Below are 21,769 nucleotides of genomic sequence, written 5' to 3' on the forward strand. Positions count from 1 at the left end.
TGGCAAAATACCTGCCTGTAATAAAGGAAATACTAACTTGGACTTCCGGTTTATTTACATGGGCGATGATAAGACTAGAGCCATTTTATTAACTTTTAAAAATCGTATATATATATATAATGCTTATAGCTCTGTGATATTGCTGGTTCCTAAGGACCATAATCTAAATTTTCAATAATTTAAATAATCCCCTCTAACTACATCACCAAATCATACTGTTCATTATATATATATAAAACATGCAATAGATATCACATAGGGCTAAACTTGAAATAAAATTTAAAAAAATACCAAGAGATTACCAAGTGTCATTCACAACAACTGGAACAGATACAAGTAGGAGTACACCTGGTCTTTGGTCTGCACCATCCCAAAAACATGTATGTGCTGTAAACATCTTGAAAAGATGCCCAGACTTATCTGGATGTAATCTGACCTGTCATTGTTACAGAAGCCAGTCACATAAGCACCAAACAACACCATCTGATGCATCAAAACCCAGTGGTAGAACCTGTTTACTTTGAGCCTAAAGTAATCAGAACTTGCATGTCATAATATTCTCTCATAGATTAAACTTTTACACCACCACATGTACAGTCTTGTGTCAGCCGTGTGATCTCTCTGTCATCTCATGACCAGAACCTCTATCATGAAAACCTAGCATAGTCATTTAAGCTGTAAAACTCATCCTTTTATGAGATTGTGTCATCCACTAGTTTCTGTGCTGGTTTACTTTATCTTTATTGCAGTGTTCTTCCTGCGTGGTGGCTCTCTCTGGATCTGTCTGGCTCTGGACCCGAAACCCAGAGACTGCAGAGACTCAGTGAGAAAGTGCTGAGTGGGAGACACACAGAGCATCACCAGCAGCTTAGCATCCCCTCCTAGATGACAGGACACAAAGACAGCTTTTAGTGGACAAATAGAATAATCCCTTATCACACAATGCAAATGAGGCATTACAGATTTTATGATTTTCTGGTGATAAGGCCAACATGTATAAAGGACATAATATTACACGTTTTCAGCACAAGAGCACAGAAACGTGGGGATGTGGAGAATCTGCCAACCCAACAAACTGTAAAATAAAACAACACAAATACTTTTGGTCGGCCTCAATGAGAAAACACTGGTTAAAACGAGAATTTCTGATTTCATGCTGCATCCTACTACATAGGCTGCATTAACTTTAGAAGTTTCTCTCCAATCACGATACTAGCCCCACGGATAGCACAACATTAGGTCAAACAAAGAAAAACACACGCAACAAATATAGAGGAATAAACACAGCAAAAATGAGAATGGGGAAGAAAGACTACAAGCAAAAATAGCTAAGGGCTCTAACACTGAACTGAGCTGTGGCTCATAAAAAAACAGGCGCTGTAACCAGTCATTGTGACATTTGTTTGATCCCTTTGGTATTGTGTCAGACTTTTCATTAAGACCTCATGGAACTGCGTTAACTTGTGGGAAAATGAGTATATTATGTCTTCTATAAGTCCTCAACATAGTACTTGCTGAGAACTGAGATTTGAACAAAACCAATAAAATCGGAATTTGCTGTTTGAATTTGAATATACAGATTCCCAAAGGACTTGAAAGATGTTTGAAAAACTAAAAAGGGTACATTTATCTTCAGTTACTGTTTATTCTCTACATTAAATGTGCTCTTAGATTTGGTGATCCAGTAGTACTCACCTATGGAGTCCTGCAGAAGGTGTGTGAGTTTGCTGTTGCGATAGGGTACATGAGGCCTCTGCTCAGCCAGAGCTCCCAGTACATCAGATAAAGCAGACAGACTGCGATTTATACAGGAATTCTCCCACAGAGCTGCACCACTCACTCCTGACATGCCTAAAACCCATGTAACAATATTAGGCACATTTTAAAATAAATAAATACAGTAAAGTTCATCCATCCATCCATCCATCCATTATCTGTAACCGCTTATCCAATTTAGGGTCGCGGGGATCCAGAGCCTACCTGGAATCATTGGGGTCAAGGCAGGAATACACCCTGGAGGGGGCGCCAGTCCTTCACAGGGCAACACTGACAGACACACACACACACACACACACACACACACACACATTCACTCACACACTCACACCTACGGACATTTTTGAGTCGCCAATCCACCTACCAACATGTGTTTTTGGACTGTGGGAGGAAACTGGAGCACATGGAGGAAACCCACGTGGACACGGAGAGAAAACACCAACTCCTCACAGCACATATATCATCTAAAGTTTAATTTTTAAATAAATGCCAAAAAAACCTTCTAGGTGCATTATTATTATTATTATTATTATTATAGTAATATACATATCCATTTATGGGAAACCCCATCAAGTTGTTCTTAAACAATGGCTGAATTAAAAAATTAAAAATAGTGACAAAATACACTATTTTAAATAAACACACTACTGATTTTATCTGGATTTGGACTGGTTACAGATAAAATATTAAGGCGTTGAATATTTATGGTCATTGGCAATGTTTTTATCTGTTCAGCAGATTTGTGTAACACTGAACTTTACTGGGGCGCGGTGGTGCAGCAGGTAGTGTCGCAGTCACACAGGTCCAGGGACCTGGAGGTTGTGGGTTCAATTCCTGCTCCGGGTGACTGTGAGGAGTCTGTGAGGAGTTGGTGTGTTCTCCCCGTGTCCGTGTGGGTTTCCTCCGGGTGCTCCGGTTTCCTCCCACAGTCCAAAAACACACGTTGCAGGTGGATTGGCGACTCGAAAGTGTCTGTGTCTGTGTTGCCCTGTGAAGGACTGGCGTCCCCTCCAGGGTGTATTCCCGCCTTGCGCCCGATGATTCCAGGTAGGCTCTGGACCCCCCGCGACCCTAAATTGGATAAGCGGTTACAGATAATGGATGGATGGATAATGAATGAATGAATGAATGATATATGTGAGTGATTACAATATTAAAGGAAAAGTATAAGTTTATTGGGGATAATTGAATGGGGGCTCTAGTACCCTTTTAGGCCACCTCTAGCCTGGATATAATATGAGATATGGTTGGGGATGGATGCTCTACAGCAAAGGTAGGATTGAAGTGCAAATGACAAGACCTCCATATTTAAACCAATATGTTTTCGGATCCCAAACAGTACCTGGATTCATCGCTAAAGATTTTATGGTTCAAGTCCACAGCAGTCCAGGTTTCTCATCCATGACACCACTGCTCCCAAAACCTCCAAACAGTTTGATCAGAACTGCCTAGATAGTGGCATTTTATCAAAATTACCATTTTGCTTTTCCCTGTCCAATGATGTGCCCCCTCTCAAAGTCTGTCAACTGGGCAAAATGTCTTTGTGTCATAGGGGCATGTCATCAGTCAATAATGTCTCATAAAGATGGTACACTACCCAAAAGTAGCACCTGAGGGGCTTTTTATATAGCATTTTATGTCTTTTTTGACCGCAGTTTAATCAGAACAAACCTATAATCATTTCCATATCTTCATGACACATAACTGCATACAGATTTTTGCAAGAATCTGGATGCATTACTTTTTGTTAGTGAGTATATAATAATTTAACTAGTGGGTCATAAGCTTCCATTAAATCTTATTGATATTAGCACTGGAACTGTAGAACAAAAATAATGAATAAAAAATCAGACGCCAAACATGTCTTCGTGGACGACATTGGAGAAAACTGTCAGTTAGATTTTTTTTTCTATCACTTGGTGAAGTGACAGCTCTGATAAAGTGAATTGTTGGCTCACTGTGACAGCATTTAAATAAATAGTTTTAGGAATGATCTCTCTGCTTACCCACACACTCACTGCCAGCCAGGTCCACAAGCTGCAGCTTGGTTCTAATGGGTGCCTGTGCAATGCTGTGCCGAGGAGAGGGGCATGGTGACTGGCAGGGGGAGGGGTGTGGAGAGGAGGCAGGACTTGAGGAGCCTGAGGAGGCAGCTCTGCGGCAGCGTGGGCTCCACCACTCTTTCCGAGTACCACGCTCTGCATCCCGCCGCACACCCTGCAACCTGCGAGCTGCAACACACACACACACACACACACACATTCAGTGTAAAATACCACTGCACCAAACCACACCACTATAGCAAAGAGGTTGTTATAGCTATCAATTTCAGTCGTAATGAGAAATTTAAATCACATTTATGATTTGAATTTACAGGCAGACTCTTAGATCTCAGGACCTGTGCTACATGAAGGGACACTATACGGGTTGAATAAGAGTTAACCCTTTATTCGTTTCATATGCCAATGCTGATATAGTTTGCTTGATCTACATTACATTTCTCACGTCAGGATTTAATAAAGGAAATGGGTTTAAGTTTGCTTCTTATGTCTTGTAACACATTTTAGTTATTATTTTAGTACAACAACAATGTATTTGGAAATACAGTCTTTGAGAGTATATATTTTCCAGTAAATCCCAGTCTAGTAAAAAATAATAAGAGAAAATAATAATCATCAAATTAACTTATTAAAGTAACTTATTAAGTGAAAACTATAGTTAAGTCAAATTGTTTCTTTGTGGAAAAAAGTAGCGTTTTCAGTTTACATAAAAACAAGTCAATTAGAAAAAAACGTAATCCATTCAACTGCTCACTACAGGCTCAAGCTCACTCTCTATCGGCTGCGTTCTAATGATCATGAGTCACTCACTTCAACTAGTGGGCTGCTATGAAATCAATTATGAAGAATCCCTAAGAGAAAACTTATAAAATACAGTTAAAACTTTTCTCTTTTTAATGGCAAAGGTTTCATTCCCAGTTGTTCATGTGTGTGAATGTGTAGATAACTTATTCTGGAGATGTATGAGAAAATTAAGCTGTCCTCAAAAGACTTTTAGAGCATGTGGCATTTCAGATAAGGCTTTCCTGAACTGACTGAACAGCTGGAGCTGTGTGCACATGAAAACTTTCTTTTATATTTAATCGAGCAGGTTCTAAAACGAAAAATGCAACCAATTCTCTGTGTGTGTGGGTGTGTGTGTGTGTGTGTGTGTGTGCGAGCATGCATAATGTGTCTGATGTGAATGTGAAATGAGTGAGAGAGGCATTTTATTGGGCCCTGTGTCTACGAGTGATGGTCTTAAAGAGTGCATTTATGACACTTCTTGAATGTTGTGTGTGTGTGTGTGTCTGTTGTACCCAGTGCCAGAGCATTGGGGCTTTTGGAGGTGACAGTGAGGGTGACGATGAGGTGGGATCTGGAGGAGTCTCTGTGCACACACGTGGGGCTGTGGGCCCTCAGTCTCAACACTGCACTGATCAGCTGCATCACTGCTGCACTGCTTTCAACCACCCTGACAGAAAACACACAAACATATCTTTAATTTCTTTATACTGTTTGGTAAACACAGTCTAGTATTAAACAAAATAACTATTGTGATTATTACAATAGGTGATATACTTTATTAAACATTCATTTTACACATACATTTATTTCCATGAGTCACGCCACTGATTTTCCAACAGTTACTCTTTAATTATTAAAACCAAATTTTCTATAAAGACAGTAAAATGTTGTTGTTGCATCTGCCCTGGGTCTTGAGTGAGACAGATTTTGAGGTGATTTGCATCTAAAACAAACAATAGTACTTCAAAAATGGCCTCTTGTTTATAGAAATAGAAAACATGGCATCACACAGAAAGCTCCTGTTTCTTAGATAATATTCAATGAAGAATACAATTATCTTGTGGCAATTATCTAGTGGGGTCTTGCAGCATTACTCACTCATGTATAAGACTGGGGACTTCACTTGTGCCTGTGCTCGTTGTGATGACTTCTCTTTTCAAACCCACATTGACTCCCTCCTCATCTTTGGCCAAGAGGTCCAACAGCTCATTATTATAAACCTCAACCACAGACACCTCCACTGTATGAGTCCCTGCAGGCTTCTCTGAGATCAGTCTGATAGAATACATTCACAGCAATCATTATATATACATAATATGTATTAGATTAAAAAATACGGAATAAAATATATAAAATAACAACATACATAATTGGGATCATTAGGAATACACTATATTTTAACATTTATGTCAAGCTTTCTGGCTTGATATTTGTTCATGAATTTTAAATAGAGTGAGTTATACTAATGTATTTTTATGGAAAGTTTTAATAGTCTTTCCATGCATCTTTTTGCACATTTCTCTAATCTATACATTACTTTACTTCCAGCTAACCATATGAACAACAAACATATTAAATAAAATTGATATTAATGCAGTTCCTCGGCTGGATGCTATGTTTTCAGCCACTTGGCTTTTTAAAGCTTACTTGAATAATTCATTTGCTGCTTTAGGGATGATGCCTCGCTGAGAGTGTTCTGGGTCTATAGATTCCTCCGATTCGGAGCCGATCATTGTGTATGTTTTTCCACTGCCTGTCTGCCCATATGCCATGATACACACATTATATCTGAACAAGAGGCAGAATATCAATATTACACCAGTGCAATAATAACACAAAAAACAACAAGCTTTATAAAATATGCATACTAATTAAAATCTGGTCATTGGAAATGGACACACCTCATTATAAGTATTTTTTTCAGTAGGGTGTTTTAGAATAAATATTAGATATTATTTGTTGGTGTCAGGGTAAGGCATTTTATTGTTTGTCCTTTTAAAAAAGAACCACCAAACACCTGAATATTATCAGTGTTTGTGCACATGCATTTGATTTTCTGATTTGCTTATCAAACCACAAACTGAGAAATAAGTAACTCCTTTAATATTTTTGGAGTGTGTATTCAGAAAACATGGGACTCAATGAGCCATTCAGATTGGGCTCCTCTTCAAAGGTCAGTAGGTGAGCCATTAAAATTCTACCACCTCCACTAGAATATATAAAATCGCTCGATCCACTCTTATGTGACAGTGGAAAAGTAGGGTTAAACAGCATTAAACAGAGCCAACAACAGCAAAGAAACTAAGTTTTATTGCTTTGCTCCTTGCTGCTGCTCACTCAAGGTTTGGTTCGCAGTGGCTAATTATTATTTAAAGAACAGGAACTGAAATTGGCCAGAGCTGCTTAAGTAGGGTGATCCTAGTGAGGCTTGACCCCTTTGTCATTTTCACCAAAGCGTGTCATTTCGTTAAGACCCACTGTTGTAATATTTGTAAAAGAGCTGTATCACCATTAAATTACTTTATTTCTATTATTATCAGACGTAATTACACTACATCCAGCCATAATAGTAAAGGTTTTAATTGCAGTACTAACCCATCCAAGAGAGAGGTTAAAAGGGGCTTCACCTCTTCAAACACAGTATCCTGGTTGTCCTCTGGACCATGAACCCTGTTAAATAAATCACCATGTAGACACATAGTCAAACACCCCTCCCCAGAATATGCATTAATCAAAAGCATGTCTAATTTTCCTAAAGTCCAGCAAATGTATTCACAGCTGAAGCAGTTGAAATAGTGCCAAAATACCTCTCAAATTCAAACATTTTGTTCACCACTGGACTTCCAGGTTTGCCGCAGTTCACAAGAACAGAATCCTGAAAATCAAGTGTAACATAATTACACCATGGTGTAAGATTGCAGCGCAAGTCAATACCGGCCCCTGTACTTTATAGACCACATAAATATTAGAATAATCAATTCACTCACGTCACTGAAAGCCTGCACCACCACATCTGATGAAGAGGGCCTTGAAGATTAAATTTTTAGTTAATATCAGTTTCAGCTCAGTATATTTTGTGTTATGAAAGTGGAGGAGAATAATACAACACTTTAAAAATGACTCTTACCCATTGATAGATTGACTGTAGTCAAAAGGCAGGACAGGGCGCACCCTGCAGTGCACTCTGATATTACCCCTCAACTCCTGGAACAAGATATAATTAACATATTTTAGAAAGGACTATCCATTTCAAACCACATCAGGGCAATTCCTAAGTGAGTCTAAATTTCCATTCATCATAGGTTGTGAATAATTTATAGTAATTAATTATGTCTTTAAGTTTATAAGAACATGCCTCATACAGGCCCTGTGGCACAATAAAGTCTCATAAACAGCCTCCACCATAAAGCTGGCACAATATAACCTAAATTAAATATTCATTATAATGGATTATGTTGTGTTTGAAAAAATAACAAATTCCTTGAAGACGTTACTTACGACCAGTGTGTTGTGGAGCAGCCTCCTCCTCATTCTTTCTGTTCTACACCTTTCTTTTTCCTCCTGTAGCTTGTGCTCCAGAACAGTCACATGACCCTGGAGTTCTATCAGATGTAAGATAACAAATATCCTGAAAATCCAACCTTTTCAATCCAGAAGCTGTGTTGTGAATTGATGGAAAAAAAAACAAAGAGGGGTGGCACGGTGGTGCAGCAGGTAGTGTCGCAGTCACACAGCTCCAGGGACCTGGAGGTTGTGGGTTCGATTCCTGCTCCAGGTGACTGTCTGTGAGGAGTGTGGTGTGTTGTCCGCGTGGGTTTCCTCCCACAGTCCAAAAACACACGTTGGTAGGTGGATTGGCGACTCAAAAGTGTCCGTGTGAATGTGTGAGTGTGTGTGTCGCCCTGTGAAGGACTGGGGCCCCCTCCAGGGTGTATTCCCGCCTTGCGCCCAATGATTCCAGGTAGGCTCTGGACCCATCGCGACCCTGAATTGGATAAACGGTTATAGATAATGAATGAATGAAAACAAAGAGGTATTCGGTGCTTCTAATGTGTGATTACTCTTTATATTAAGTCTATTCAAAGCCTAAATACATTGGTCACATGAGCTACAACACTCATGGCAGATCTGTTTTTACTCATTTGGCTTTTTGTCACTCTGAGGCTGAGATTGGATCTTTCCACTCTCAGACAGTCTCATGTGTAGCCATGCAGAGTGATGTTCTATAAAACTATCAATTTACTTCTAGTTAGTTCTATATTACCTCACTGAGTAATCTGTGTTTCAGGTTGGGAGCGAATCATACATGAAAAACAGGAAAGTTAATGCATATCTGCTATAGTTGGATATGTGATTGGCACAAGTGTCTATAAACACTGTTCCTCAAAGTATATATCACTGTCTATGCTGCATAATGCAATTAAAATATTCAAGGAATCTAGAGGAAATTCAGTGGGCAGTGGGCACAAGCTTAAGCTGAATAAGTAATGGTCATCTCTGATTCCTCAGACGGCATTCATCTCAAATATGTGCTTCATCTATAGTCAGCATAACAAAATGGGCTCAAAAAATACTGTGTTAAAACTTCATCATGCAGTAAAATTGCAAAGAACTCTTCTGTTAACAGTGTCTAGAAGCCTTGTCAAACTCTCTGGGCTTGGAGGATTTGGGATGGACCATCACAGAGTGGAAATTAATATTTATAATTAAGTGTTTTGTGGAAGACATGGATAGTGTGCTCCTGACCATAGAAAAGGGAACCATCTAGACTGTTACCAGAAGTAATTCCAAAACCAGGATATGTCATGGAGCAACATATCCTGCCTTCAATGCGACATCTATTCCAGAGATGCCCAAGCATATTTAACAAGACCAAGCAAAACCACACTCTGCACACATTACCAAGGCATGGCTGCAGAAGAGATTGTGGGTGCTAGGCTGACCTGACTCTACAGAATGTCTGCTGCATTTTGGAATGCAACATAGACCCTTTACCCTTTTTTTATAGTGAATAGTGATGAATCTTCTTCATTTGATGTTTCCAGTCCCTATTTAATTTTTGAAATATATTGTAAGAATCAAAATTAAAATAAGATTTAAATCAAATAATGTACTATTGTGTTTTCAATGTAATACAGGTGAAAGATAATTTACAAATCCATGTTTTCCCTTTTCATTTTAATTGAACATACAGTACGTTGCAACATTGTCTGTATTGTGGTTGTGGTAAATGTGATTTTCCTATAAGAGGCTGCAGAGTTAATTGCATGTGTGTGTGTGTGTGTGTGTGTAAGACAAAGGATAATATCCACAAGTCCTCTGCAAGCTTGTCACCATGAAAACCAGGTGACGCACAAGACATATGACCTTGCTGACAGAAGCTTTAGAAGGGCTAGGGGGAGGGGGACATCAGGGATTAGTTCTGAAACATCCTTCTTAGCTTCTGTCACAATACTTCTGATTACAAATAACACTGTGGATTTATATAAGGGAGGAGGAGCAAGAGCAGCGGGCGGAGAGAAGGATAACAATAGGATGAGGAAGTAAAGAAGAAAGTACTGTATATGGGGGCCCAAGGGGTATAATCCAATCATACTAGATCATACTAGATGTATATAATCTAGACTAAAATATCCTAGCACAAGTGTTCTGTTTTACAATGGAAACCAGAGTTAATGAAGACTCACTGGATAAAAAAATAATGAAATATGTGGATGTACATGAATAATTGGTTTCTTTAAAGATACTCACTCTTGATGTCCCCAACTTGGAAAGCTTGCAGAGCTGTGCTAGAAACACAATCCAACAGCTGTTTGCTCTGGTTTTCCAGCTCTGTGGCAAAGCTCACGTATACAGCAAAAACATCCCTCAAGTCTTGTTTCAGAGCCTGCAAATAGCATTACAACATCATCACACTCAAAACCGTGAATCTGCCATACACAAACCTGACTAACATCAAGCATCACACAAGCAGGATGAGTCCCCTTTTTCGTGGCCTTACCTGCACCTCAGAGAGGAGAGGAGCAAGGGCAGCGTGTGTCCTTTTTGGCATAGTTCGCTGGTGCTGACAGCGTCTCTTTGCTAATATTTCTTCCTCTTGATCCCGCTGAAGTCTCCCCATACACTTGAAAATTAAAAAGGTTTATTGGGTACACATTAATAAGAATTCATTGAAAATGGAACAAAGAATGTGCTAGGGGATGGTTTTCAGACTAGGATTAGGTCTAGACTGGGAATAAAATTTTGGCGCCAGTGGTATTGGAAATTATTTATGGATTAGGAATAGGCTTAGACTCTTACCCATTTTTAATTTCTTTTAAGAATTATGGTATTAATAGATAGATTTGACCTCTTTGCAGTTACAAACACTGCTCTTCTGAAAATGGCATTTGACTGCACGCAGCCCAAAGTAATACTGATCATGGTGACCAGCATCATCCCAACTTATCCCAAAAACTCTACTCCACAACCCAGGGCTGGAGTCCTTATATTCTTCTAGCTGACACTTGGCACTGGGCAATGTGAGCCCAGTAAGGGTCATATGCCTGTGGGGTAGACCATCCCATGCTATCAGCAGTGTTTTTAATGGAATATACAAGCTGAGTTACATGTCAGAAATAAAAACAGTAAATACAAAGATCTGAATAATTGTGAACATAATGTATTTAAGATGTAAATATGAAGAGGCCATTTCTTGTAGATCTGAATCAGAGCATTTAATCTCCGTCCGCAGGTTTAACCTATTTATCCTTTCATTGTGTGTGTAGGTAAATCAAACACCATTGAACACCTGTTGTCTGGGGACAAACCTCTTAACTCAGAGTGAAACCATCTGTCGGAACAAATTCTTACACACCCTTAACTGTAACATAACAGAATCACTGTCGACTTTATAGATAGATGCTGATATTAAAGGAGTCATTAGCTAGGCCCAAGAATGCTTACGCCACTGTGATTTATTTTATTATTATTATTATTATTATTATTATTATTATTATTATTATTATTATTATTTACATGTTTTTCTTTCCAACTTGTTTATTTCCACATGTTTATTCTATAGAAATACTAGCAGAATATCTAAAATATCACTAAAGTAGTGATCCATAGTCTAATAGTACATTTTGATATTCAGGAGAGTTCACTAAAGGATGTCATAAAAGCATAACAAATAACTATAAAACAATACAGAAAAATCTAATCAAGTCAAATGTATTTTTCATATAGTGCTTTTTAAAACTGACGTCACAAAGCAGCATTACTTTAGTGTCAAGAAAAACTTAACACTTGTAAAGAATATGGAGCATTAAAGTGCTATTGAGCAGCTTTGTGCAAATATTAGTGTCACGGTGAAACTACAGATGTTGTAAAAGAGGTATCTCCCTCTACTACAAGGTCTTTTAAGAGAAACGCTGTTCCTAGGGGTTTAGCATCTTTTTAAGACCTCGAAAAAATGTAATATAAATTGAACAACTGAACAACACACAAACTAAAATATGTAAATCTATTTAAAACAGTCTGCATTTCATTGGAAAATTAGTTCACAGGTCTCAAATTAGTTTAATATACAGAGGCTCTTTTAAAACTGTGATGTGTTGCATAAAACATCTCAGGCCTCATAGTTGTTTCCTTTTACTCTGTGAACTGAACTTAAACTTGAACTTAAAGAAATGTTTAAGTGGAAAGTTTAAACACCTGTCTTCAGGTCTTTAGGCATCATAGAAAAAATGAGCTTCAGATATTTTAACACTTAAAAACGTTAAAAATCTCGTGTATGAGGTTTGTAAGACACCAAGAAACTAAAATGTCTTCAAATGTACCTACATTTATTAACAAACTTACAAAAATAACAAGTGTGACAATGAAACGAAGTCTGAACAAAAGAATAATAATACAATCATAGCCGAATATACGGTTATTGCCTACTGTTTTTTCTTTTTTTTTTTTTACCTCAGCGAGTCTCAGGTGAAGAAGCGCGTTCTCAGTCTCGAGCTCCAGAATCCGTTCCTCTTTACTCTGTACAACACAGGAGTCACAGAGACACAGAGTGTGATGTAACACGTGCTGTGATATAATCTAAAGCATCATTTTGTTTCATAAGTTGAAATAAAAGAAAGATACATTTAAATAAGTTTAAACGTCGTAGTTGTCTCTAGTTTTCACTTTCCTCAGAGAGGGCTGTAGTGAGGATAATTCAGGGAAGTCTCTTACCCGAAGTTTGTGCTCCAGAAGATGAACCTGATGCGCAAATATCTGGTCTCTGTTAATAAATAGCGGCATTTTCTGAGGCTGGCTGTGGCGAAAGTAAAGTCATTCCGTTGTTGCTCAGGTCTGGGGCTAGTTTAATCCGATTAACCGCCTTCTCTCACACGCATCCTATTCTCTTGCTCTTTCTCTCTCGGTCTGTCTCAGAGTGTCTCAGAGTGTCTCAGAGTCCTCACTGTCGCAGTCCTAGGTTTCCTCTTGCGTTCACAGATACACACCTGAAAACACTACAGTTTATAAACGGTGTAAAGTGTATTTTTTAAATTAAACAGTGTTTCTCTATTTCTGTTTACACTTTGGCGCCATCTATTGTCTATTTTTCGTCTTTGCGTTCGTTGTTCCAGACCCCTCGTGTTTAGGAGACTAATGTGATTAATGTTGAATGTTAAGGGACACTAGAATTTAAATTAATTTTTAAAGAATTTATATATTTTTTCATCACTTTAAAGGATGACATGTTTGTGCATGACATGTTATGCGAATTCACATATGAGTTAAAAATTAAGAGTCGCAGTCACACAGCTCCAGGGGCCTGGAGGTTGTGGGTTCGATTCCCGCTCCGGGTGACCGTCTGTGAGGAGTTGGTGTGTTCTCCCCGTGTCTGCGTGGGTTTCCTCCGGGTGCTCCGGTGGATTGGCGACTCGAAAGTGTCCCTAGGTGTGAGTGAATGTGTGTGTGTGTCTGTGTTGTGTCTGCGTCCCCTCCAGGGTGTATTCCCGCCTTGCGCCCAATGATTCCAGGTGGGCTCTGGACCCACCGCGACCCTGAACTGGATAAGCGCTTACAGATAATGGATGGACGTGAAATGCAGCTACAAGTTATTTGTTTGCATATTGTTGTGACGAACGATTTACATTGAGTACACATTATGTAAAACTCATCTCCACAGAAGAATGGACACTTACAAATTAAATTTTAATTTGTGACTTTAAAGGAGCAATCTGTAGGATATTTACTGTATTTAGTCATAAAATGTCCAGAGTGTGTGATCACAGATTAAGGAAACAGTCAAAGCTAAAACACCGCTGCCTCTCACAGCATTGCTAAAGCTCCTCGAGAAGTGCCCAGTCCGGACCGGAGCTCCTATGATCCCGCCCTCCGAGGTTCTGCCTGTCATCCCTCTCTCTGTCCAATCATTTTACAGTACACTGTGTGGCCAGGTCTACAAACAGTGTCTCACAGCCATGAAATGACCAAGTGAACAGAGTTAATGTTATATTTTAACAGACCCAAAAGTCCCAAATATAGAAGTACAGATGCCTATGTATAGATTAAAAGGAGTAAACGCCATAGGTTGTGTATTTTATATAATGTGAGGCATAGTGACGGTTGAAAGGTTTGAAAACTGTGTTTTGTGTGTTTTATATGAAAAAGGCGAATAACAACATGATTGAAAAGTGTAAATACCATTTTTTGTTTTAAAGAAAATGAGGCAGATTCATGTGTTTCTCCGTGGTGTGTGTGTTTTAAACAAATTGTGTTTGAAAAGCCTAGTGTATTCACCTGTTTAAGGTGGAACGGAGAATTCAAGCTTGGTAGTACACAGCAAATATAAGCGTTTCTCTAGTAGGTAGATGTTGTAGTGACATGACGTGCACTTGGTCGTGTGTTTTAAATAGATCAAATGTGCCTGTGTCTGCGTGGGTTTCCTCCAGGTGCTCCCGTTTCGTCCCACAGTCCAAAAACACACATTGGTAGGTGACTCAAAAGTGACTGTAGGTGTGAGTGTGTGTCGCCCTGCAAAGGACTGGCACCCCCACCAGGGTGTGTTCCTGCTTTGCACCCAGTGATTCTGGGTAGGCTCCAGACTCATCACAACCCTGAACGTGAAAGAAGTTACAGAAAATGAATGAATAAATTACTTTATACATTTTAAGTGTAACATTATGAGACACAAATGGCACCTTAACTGTAGAATCGCTCAGAGTCCTGGTGGGCCACTAAACTAGGGTGACCAGACGTCCTCTTTTACCCGGACATGTCCTCATTTTTAGACTTAAAAAAATGTCCGGGATTTTGTTTTTCTAGAGCTTACATAGAATTTCAAGAAGCGCTTCGTTCACACACTAGTCCCGCCCTCCCCTACTCCGATTGGTTTGCTTGAGTGAGAAGGGGGCGTGGTGAAGTAGCCTAAAATCTTCTGATTGGACGGTCTGACTGTAGAGCTACCTTATTGGTTGATAACCTTCTCTGCTAATTGGTCAGTCTGCACGTCAGTAGTCCTTGTTTACGTCAGGCAAAGCTCACGTACCCACCCTCATCTCGAGCAGCTGTGCCGAAACGTGTAATTTCTCGGATGAATTAAAAAAGAAATTCCCATGTTTTGTGCAGCAAATACAGGTGTAAAGGACCTAAGAGCACACCTAGGTTCAGCTAAGCATATACCGGTAGTGAGGGGCGTGACCTCATCTTATACCAGCTCAGATCTGGTCACCCTACCACTGCCCTACATATTTAGATTCCTCTGCTCTCTACACACCTCATGCAAATGATGAGCCATATTACAGCAGATTCTAAAGTTAAAATTGGTGTAATGGCATGAGGAGAAAGCTAGAGCATTCAGGTCAGTGGCCTCCCAGGATCTGGCCTGTGAAACATTGGCTCAGAGTGAAAGAAAGGAGAATTTTTTTTAACACAATATACTTAGTAAATTATACAAATGTTTCCTGGAGAAATTTCAGGCTGAGGAATTGAGTATATCAGCATTACAAGCAGAGTTAAATTAAAAACAGCAAACACAGTCTTATGTTTAACATTTATTGAGGAAATAAACAGTTGAGGTTAGATATGTAAACACATTTACCCTTGAGGTTTCAAGCCAACACCAGCAGTACAACTTTAATAAAGCTAACAACAGGAAGCACAGGACAGTGGCTGGTTTAGTCTTATGGCACATATTAGTCTAAGGCAAGTACATACTGGTACCGTTTGTGTTAAGTTCTACTAGGTATGTTACTATTACACTTGGTGAACCTACCACGTTACTGGTCTCTTATTCATACTCTTTCTTCCAGTAAAGTAGGCATCTCTTGCATAACATTTTAATATAATCTGCTACTATTGCTAGCACAGGTTCTGGCCTTGTTTCGTAGAGCCATGAGCAATACCGTGTAGCTTCTACAGCACAACATTAGTCTCATTGGTTAATGTAAAATGGAATGTCTTCAGATTCAATAGGCTGTAAGTTTAAAATCAATACATTTCATAAACATCATACAGAATAAGACTGCTCAGTCAGTTTTAGGTACACTGTAGGTTCTCAAGTGTGTTCAGTCGCAACATTGCACTCTAAATTCACATCAGACATGCTTTATTTCTAAAGAGAAGTGTGGGCACTATGACAAAAATATAATACTACCTGAAGATATTTAGCCAAAAACTGATATGAATCACAAAATAAATTTTTTATGATATGGTAAATTGACACGAATGCAATGTACCTGTACAGGCAGGCTTTACAACTGCTTTCAACAACTGTGATTCCAATGTAGTAGTTTTTCAAATTATACAGCGTTATATCAAAAATAAATTAAACCTGTCTTTAAGAAAAATGCAGTTCAGAGCTGTCCATAAAATGATTATCACGAGCAAATTGCTATGACATGTTTAGAAAATTGTACTGATTTATTAGTACAATTATTATTACTGTAATTTATTTGGTTATTTGTAATTTATTTTAGTTTAACTACAATTACTGTATTTATTTGGGTTATGATTAAAAGTTTTCATAACTGCCCATTCCAACCATGTATACAAGGATTTCTATGAAATCATATCTATGCAGTGTTTTTTAAAAGAACAATAACATATGATGTAAATAAAAAAATAGATTTGATGAATAATGCGACTCTGAAATGCATTAATCAGAAAAGATGATGATGATAATGAGCTGATGAATGGAATACAACAGAAAATCATTTTAAATAATTTGAGAGTCAAATGTGATCCAGTTTTGTATAACCGCAGCAAATCTATTGAATGTTTGGTGGTGTGAAAAAGGAGTGTGTTACACTCTCTCTACACACATAGCAATTCCCATTCCACCACCAATACACAAAGCAGCCACTCCTTTTTTGCCTCCTGTTCTCTGCAGAGCATACAGCAGTGTAACCAACACCCTGCAGCCGGACATACCCAGAGGATGACCCAGAGATATAGCCCCACCATTAATATTTACCTGCAGAACAAAAACAAGTCAGACCAGTTATCAATATAAGCAAAACACTTTCTAAAATGAAGAATATTTGCATTTATATTTTCTTAAATGTATCCTTGTATTTAACATTTTACCCAGTTGCCACAGTTTTTTTTGAAGAACAGGACAGAACAGATATTTGAGAAGTAGTGATAATATTAATAGATAAATAGATAGATTTTAGGGCTTGAGTAGATCAACTGATTAATATGACAACTGTTAATTTCACTGTCAATTTTTTTCATCAACTTGTGAATCAATGACATGAAATAAACAAAACCTTGTCAGGGGTAAGGCCAAGCTCCTTCACCACAGCCACACACTGAGCAGCAAAGGCCTCGTTGATCTCATAAAGATCCACCTCACTCAGCTGCCAGCCTGCCTTCTCCGTCTAGTTAGAGAGAAGATTTCGACATTTCATTTGCAGAAGTAAAATTGTGTTGATAATATTTCAAATTTATTTCAAGATAAACTAAAAAACACACTAGTAGTGTAGAATAGTAATGACAAAATGTAAATGTTCATGCTTTCATCATCATTATTATTATTATTATTACTACAAAAAGTGAGCTAACTCAAAACATTATTTTGTTTATTCATTTGTTGCATTAATACTCAGTTCTCAGTTTAGTATTTTGACAATGAACAATGAGGCCAACATTTACAACAACTGGAAAATTGTGCAACAACATATTGTATATTAAAATGTAACTACAGTGCAATTAATTTACTGACTTTCAGTTCAATTCTTTTGATTAAGAGAGACTCACTGCTTTCCTGATGGCTGAAATAGGCCCTGTGCCCATAATGGATGGGTCAAGGCCAGTCTGAGCCCATGAGATGATTCGTGCCATTGGATGAAGGCCCCGCCTCTGAGCCTCTGATTGGCTCATGAGAACAGTAGCTGCTGCACCATCATTTATTCCTTTGAAGAAAGAAGCAGATATAAGGTAACATCTGCAGAACAGTCAGCAACACACAGCAGACATGGGGCAGACTTATTATTGGTTGATTTGTTGAGACCTTTTAAAATATGTTACCTGATGCATTACCAGCTGTGACTGTGCCAGAGCCGTCCTTCACAAAACAGGGCTTCAGCTTAGACATGGACTCTTTATTACTACCATGACGTGGGAATTCATCCACTTTCACCTCAACGGGACCTATCAAAGATTTTTTTGAAAATCACAGTCATTTTTAAAGTTCAAATGATTTAAAATGAGTTTTCTTTGTCGCTAGTTTTCAGTGATTTAATGTATAACTGGCCTGGATGTATATCTCATTCTGTGCTAAAGTCAGTTTTAACCTTGCTGCACCTAATGTGGGGCCCAATCCATGGAGCATAAACGGGGTTAATTCAGTTAATTTAATGGGAATGCTGCTTTGTAGAGCATTTTTAAAATAATAAATCACTTTAATAAATATTGTATGCTATATTCCGTGTTTAAAAACCACTAATTATGAGATTACCACCTCATTATCATTCATGTTATCGCTTATGTCATTCAAGGATAGAAAAAATTACCTTTTCTTGAGGGAACCATAACTGGTACAATCTCCTGATCAAAGTAGCCAGCCTTCTGAGCTGCCTCAGTTCTACTCTGTGAGGTGACAGCATACTGATCTTGAGCTTCTCGAGTAACACCCCATTGCTTAGCCACATTCTCTGCTGTAGAAACAAAACAAAAACTTCATAAATATTTACCAGTGATTATAGAAAGCTGCCTGTTCCTCTGGCTGTTTCCAAGTGTATACCTCATTCTGTGTATTTGTGCATTCAGAGAGCAACTCTCAGTCAATGGACCTAGGTACATTAAGCCTTAGTGCTAAAGTACAAAGGTCTGAAAACAGTTGCTGCCAGATGACAGTCTAACAGAAGGCTAATGTAAATAAAGGTGTTTGTAATCCAGGTCAAGGCTATTGTTAAACCAAGTTCAGACAAGACTTACCTGTAATACCCATGTGGCAGCTGTTAAAGGCATCTGTGAGTCCATCAGCCAATATAGAGTCTTGAAGTGAAGCATCTCCCATCTTTATCCCTGACCTCATATGCATGACATGAGGTGCCTAATGTTCAAAGTGCATTGATAAGTGCCATTCAACAGTCAACAATTTTTGGTAGTGCTAATTTACTAGTATATAGTTCACAAAACGCTTCAAAGTTTTCTAAGTGCTGTTGGATTATTCTTTTACTTTTTATTATTACACTAATGAAACAAATCAGTAGCAATTCCATTCAAAAACTATCACTATGCATCCATATATGAGCTCACTCAGAGAACCCCTATACCAAATACTGATACATGGATTTGTGTACATGCATGCACCCCAAAAATTATATAAAATTCCCTGGCTTGTTACATCCTAAGGCATGGAAAATATGTTTATGAAAAAATGTATGTATTGCCAGAATCATTATAGTAGTAAAAACAGTTTATGTTACAGTAAACAGATATAGTTTAAAACAGCTACTACTTTTGTACAAGTTTAATAAACTATATAATTCCATTTTTGACTAACTGAATAACCTTCTCAGCCCACCTGGCTCATGCTCTCCATGCCCCCTGCCACCACCACAGTGGATTCCCCCATCATAATGGACTGAGTTCCAAGACAAACAGCTTTCAGGCCAGAACCACAAACCATCTGACAGCTCCATGCTGGGACAGGATATGGGATTCCTGCTCCAACACTAGCCTGCCTCGTGGGGTTCTGCCCTTGGCCTGAGAACAGAAGTAAACGCTTAATACACTGTAAGCATGGATTAAGCCTTAAGAATTACATTTAAATTTATGTAACCTCATAGATGTTTTTCATTCAATCATTATCTGTAACTGCTTCTCCAGTTCAGGGAAGTGGTGGATCCCGAGCCTACCTGGAATAATTGGGCTCAAGGTGGGAATACACCCTGGAGGGAGCGCCAGTCCTTCACAGGGCAACACACACACACTCACACCTACGGACACTTTTGAGTCACCAATCCATCTACCAACGTGTGTTTTTGGACTGTGGGAGGAAACCAGAGCACCCGGAGGAAACGCACACAGACACGGGGAGAACACACCACAGCTCCTCACAGACAGTCACCTGGAATGGGAATTGAACCCACAACCTCCGGGTCCCTGGAGCTGTGTGACTGCAACACTACCTGCTGCACCACCGTGCCGCACTCACAGTTGTTTATTACTATAAAAATAATTTAAATAATCCTTTATGTCTTGTGCGTTATATAACATAGGTTGTGTATCATGTTAAGACACAAAGACACATGACAAACAGGCATAAGATAGACTGGTATGATATGATACAGATAATACACATATTATATAATATGTTTTAATAGAGAGAGCTACATTAAAAATATAACCTGCAGTGAGCACATGGCCCATGATGACTTCAGACACCTCCTCTGGATTTACATTGGCTCTTTTCAGGACATTCTTAATAACCACTGCACCTAGTTCCTGAAGAGGCACAGTGCTTAATGAACCATTGAAGGACCCTTTGAAGGAAAGAAACAAATATTGTTATTATTTGCAATTTATTTGTTTGTTGACTGGTTGATTGATTGGAGGTGGGATAGGGGTGGGGGCAGATTTAATGTGACACAGACAACAGGTTGCAGTCCACAAGGCTCAAATATGGAAAAATGAGTCGCAAAAACAAATTCAGGTTTTGAATTTGTTGATTTGTTATGTCATAAATCAAAACATCAATGTATTAAACCTACATCAGTTTAGTCCAGCTCATTTACACTGAAGTCACAAGGGGCTATTTGTTGACTGATGAAAAATACAGGGCATCCAGGGTTCAGAACATCAGAACAGATTTCGTTTACATATATTATTCAGTAAACAAATGCTAATGCTAGTTTGAAATATTGGAGGGAATGCAAATGAAGGAATGATATTGGAATCACAGTTGAGTCCTAGTCATTGTACATAATTAGGTTAAAATATGAGGATATAAAAAATGATTGACAAATAATTATGCTGCATCTGAGCTTTAATCATATGATACAAAAGGTAGTACATAAGGGTACAAGATAAAATGAAAATGTCTCATATTATTACAGTTGATTAAGTGCTATACGTCACTAGACTCCGCTCAGATCATACACCGTGTTTGGTGTACCGCCAATCAGAGGCGAGCGCTCTGCGTCGTCCTACTTTAGCTCAGCCAATCAGAGCACGAGGAGAGTGGCAATGATGTTAACAAGCCAACGAAGAGCAGGTTACGGCTCCGCGGCGTTGACAGATTACAGCATTATCGTATTAAAATGCATAATAGACAGAGAAGCGCGTTTCATGGCTGCTATCAATTAAAACGCGATACCAAAAGACGGCATATAATGAAGTCTACTGCTTCCTTGTCAAACCTGTCAGCCCGTAAGTGTAGGACTGCTTTTGGTCAGATGTAATTTGCTAAAGTGAAATGCGCTGTTACCTATCGGAGTTCTGGCCGCAGACACTATCACCACTGGCTCGGTGCTCATGTTCCTCCGCTGAGTGCAGACTTCAGACGCAGAATACTCGCTGTGAGCTTGGTTTCAGTCCATTTATTTCCCACTGCCCTCCCTCATAGAATCGATCAGCTTGCCACGGCTCTCTCATTTGTTAGAAGGGACCGAGGAAACATCAGGTCAACCCATGTTTAGCGCCATCTGGAGGCCTGGAAGACCAGCTCG

General features: G+C 38.8%; 2 protein-coding genes across 2 annotated transcripts; both read right to left on the bottom strand.

The window, feature by feature from the left end:
- Nucleotides 1–196: 196 nt before the first annotated feature.
- kif25 (kinesin family member 25) lies at nt 197–12,910 on the bottom strand. Its single transcript, XM_066677813.1, has 15 exons — nt 12,834–12,910; nt 12,573–12,638; nt 10,624–10,746; nt 10,374–10,509; nt 8,121–8,224; nt 7,750–7,826; nt 7,610–7,649; nt 7,430–7,497; nt 7,218–7,292; nt 6,270–6,410; nt 5,721–5,897; nt 5,135–5,289; nt 3,783–4,007; nt 1,696–1,851; nt 197–881 (listed from the first exon to the last, which is right to left on the bottom strand). Exons 1-15 carry the CDS (start codon nt 12,900–12,902, stop codon nt 730–732), a joined length of 1,764 nt encoding a protein of 587 aa, XP_066533910.1. The 5' UTR covers nt 12,903–12,910; the 3' UTR covers nt 197–729.
- Nucleotides 12,911–15,652: 2,742 nt separating this feature from the next.
- acat2 (acetyl-CoA acetyltransferase 2) lies at nt 15,653–21,760 on the bottom strand. The gene is made up of 9 exons (XM_066676751.1): nt 21,529–21,760; nt 20,450–20,584; nt 19,624–19,805; nt 19,032–19,149; nt 18,608–18,751; nt 18,123–18,245; nt 17,853–18,007; nt 17,363–17,473; nt 15,653–17,064 (listed from the first exon to the last, which is right to left on the bottom strand). The coding sequence occupies exons 1-9, from the start codon at nt 21,575–21,577 to the stop codon at nt 16,894–16,896; spliced, it is 1,188 nt and encodes a 395-aa protein (XP_066532848.1). The 5' UTR covers nt 21,578–21,760; the 3' UTR covers nt 15,653–16,893.
- Between the last annotated feature and the right edge of the window lie 9 nt (nt 21,761–21,769).

Source organism: Hoplias malabaricus, chromosome 7 (genome assembly GCF_029633855.1).
Source record: "Hoplias malabaricus isolate fHopMal1 chromosome 7, fHopMal1.hap1, whole genome shotgun sequence".
Lineage (NCBI taxonomy): Eukaryota > Metazoa > Chordata > Actinopteri > Characiformes > Erythrinidae > Hoplias > Hoplias malabaricus.

Coding starts and splice junctions, on each gene's coding strand:
- acat2 (XM_066676751.1), bottom strand. CDS start 21,577: ATGAGCACCGAGCCAGTGGTGATAGTGTCTGCGGCCAGAACTCCGATA. Junction 19,150..19,623: donor GCATGGAGAGCATGAGCCAG/GTGGGCTGAGAA, acceptor TTTGAACATTAG/GCACCTCATGTCATGCATAT. Junction 17,474..17,852: donor TTTCAGCCATCAGGAAAGCA/GTGAGTCTCTCT, acceptor CTCTCTAACTAG/ACGGAGAAGGCAGGCTGGCA.
- kif25 (XM_066677813.1), bottom strand. CDS start 12,902: ATGCCGCTATTTATTAACAGAGACCAGATATTTGCGCATCAGGTTCAT. Junction 10,747..12,572: donor TTCACCTGAGACTCGCTGAG/GTAAAAAAAAAA, acceptor TTAATTTTCAAG/TGTATGGGGAGACTTCAGCG. Junction 10,510..10,623: donor CTCTCCTCTCTGAGGTGCAG/GTAAGGCCACGA, acceptor TGCTATTTGCAG/GCTCTGAAACAAGACTTGAG.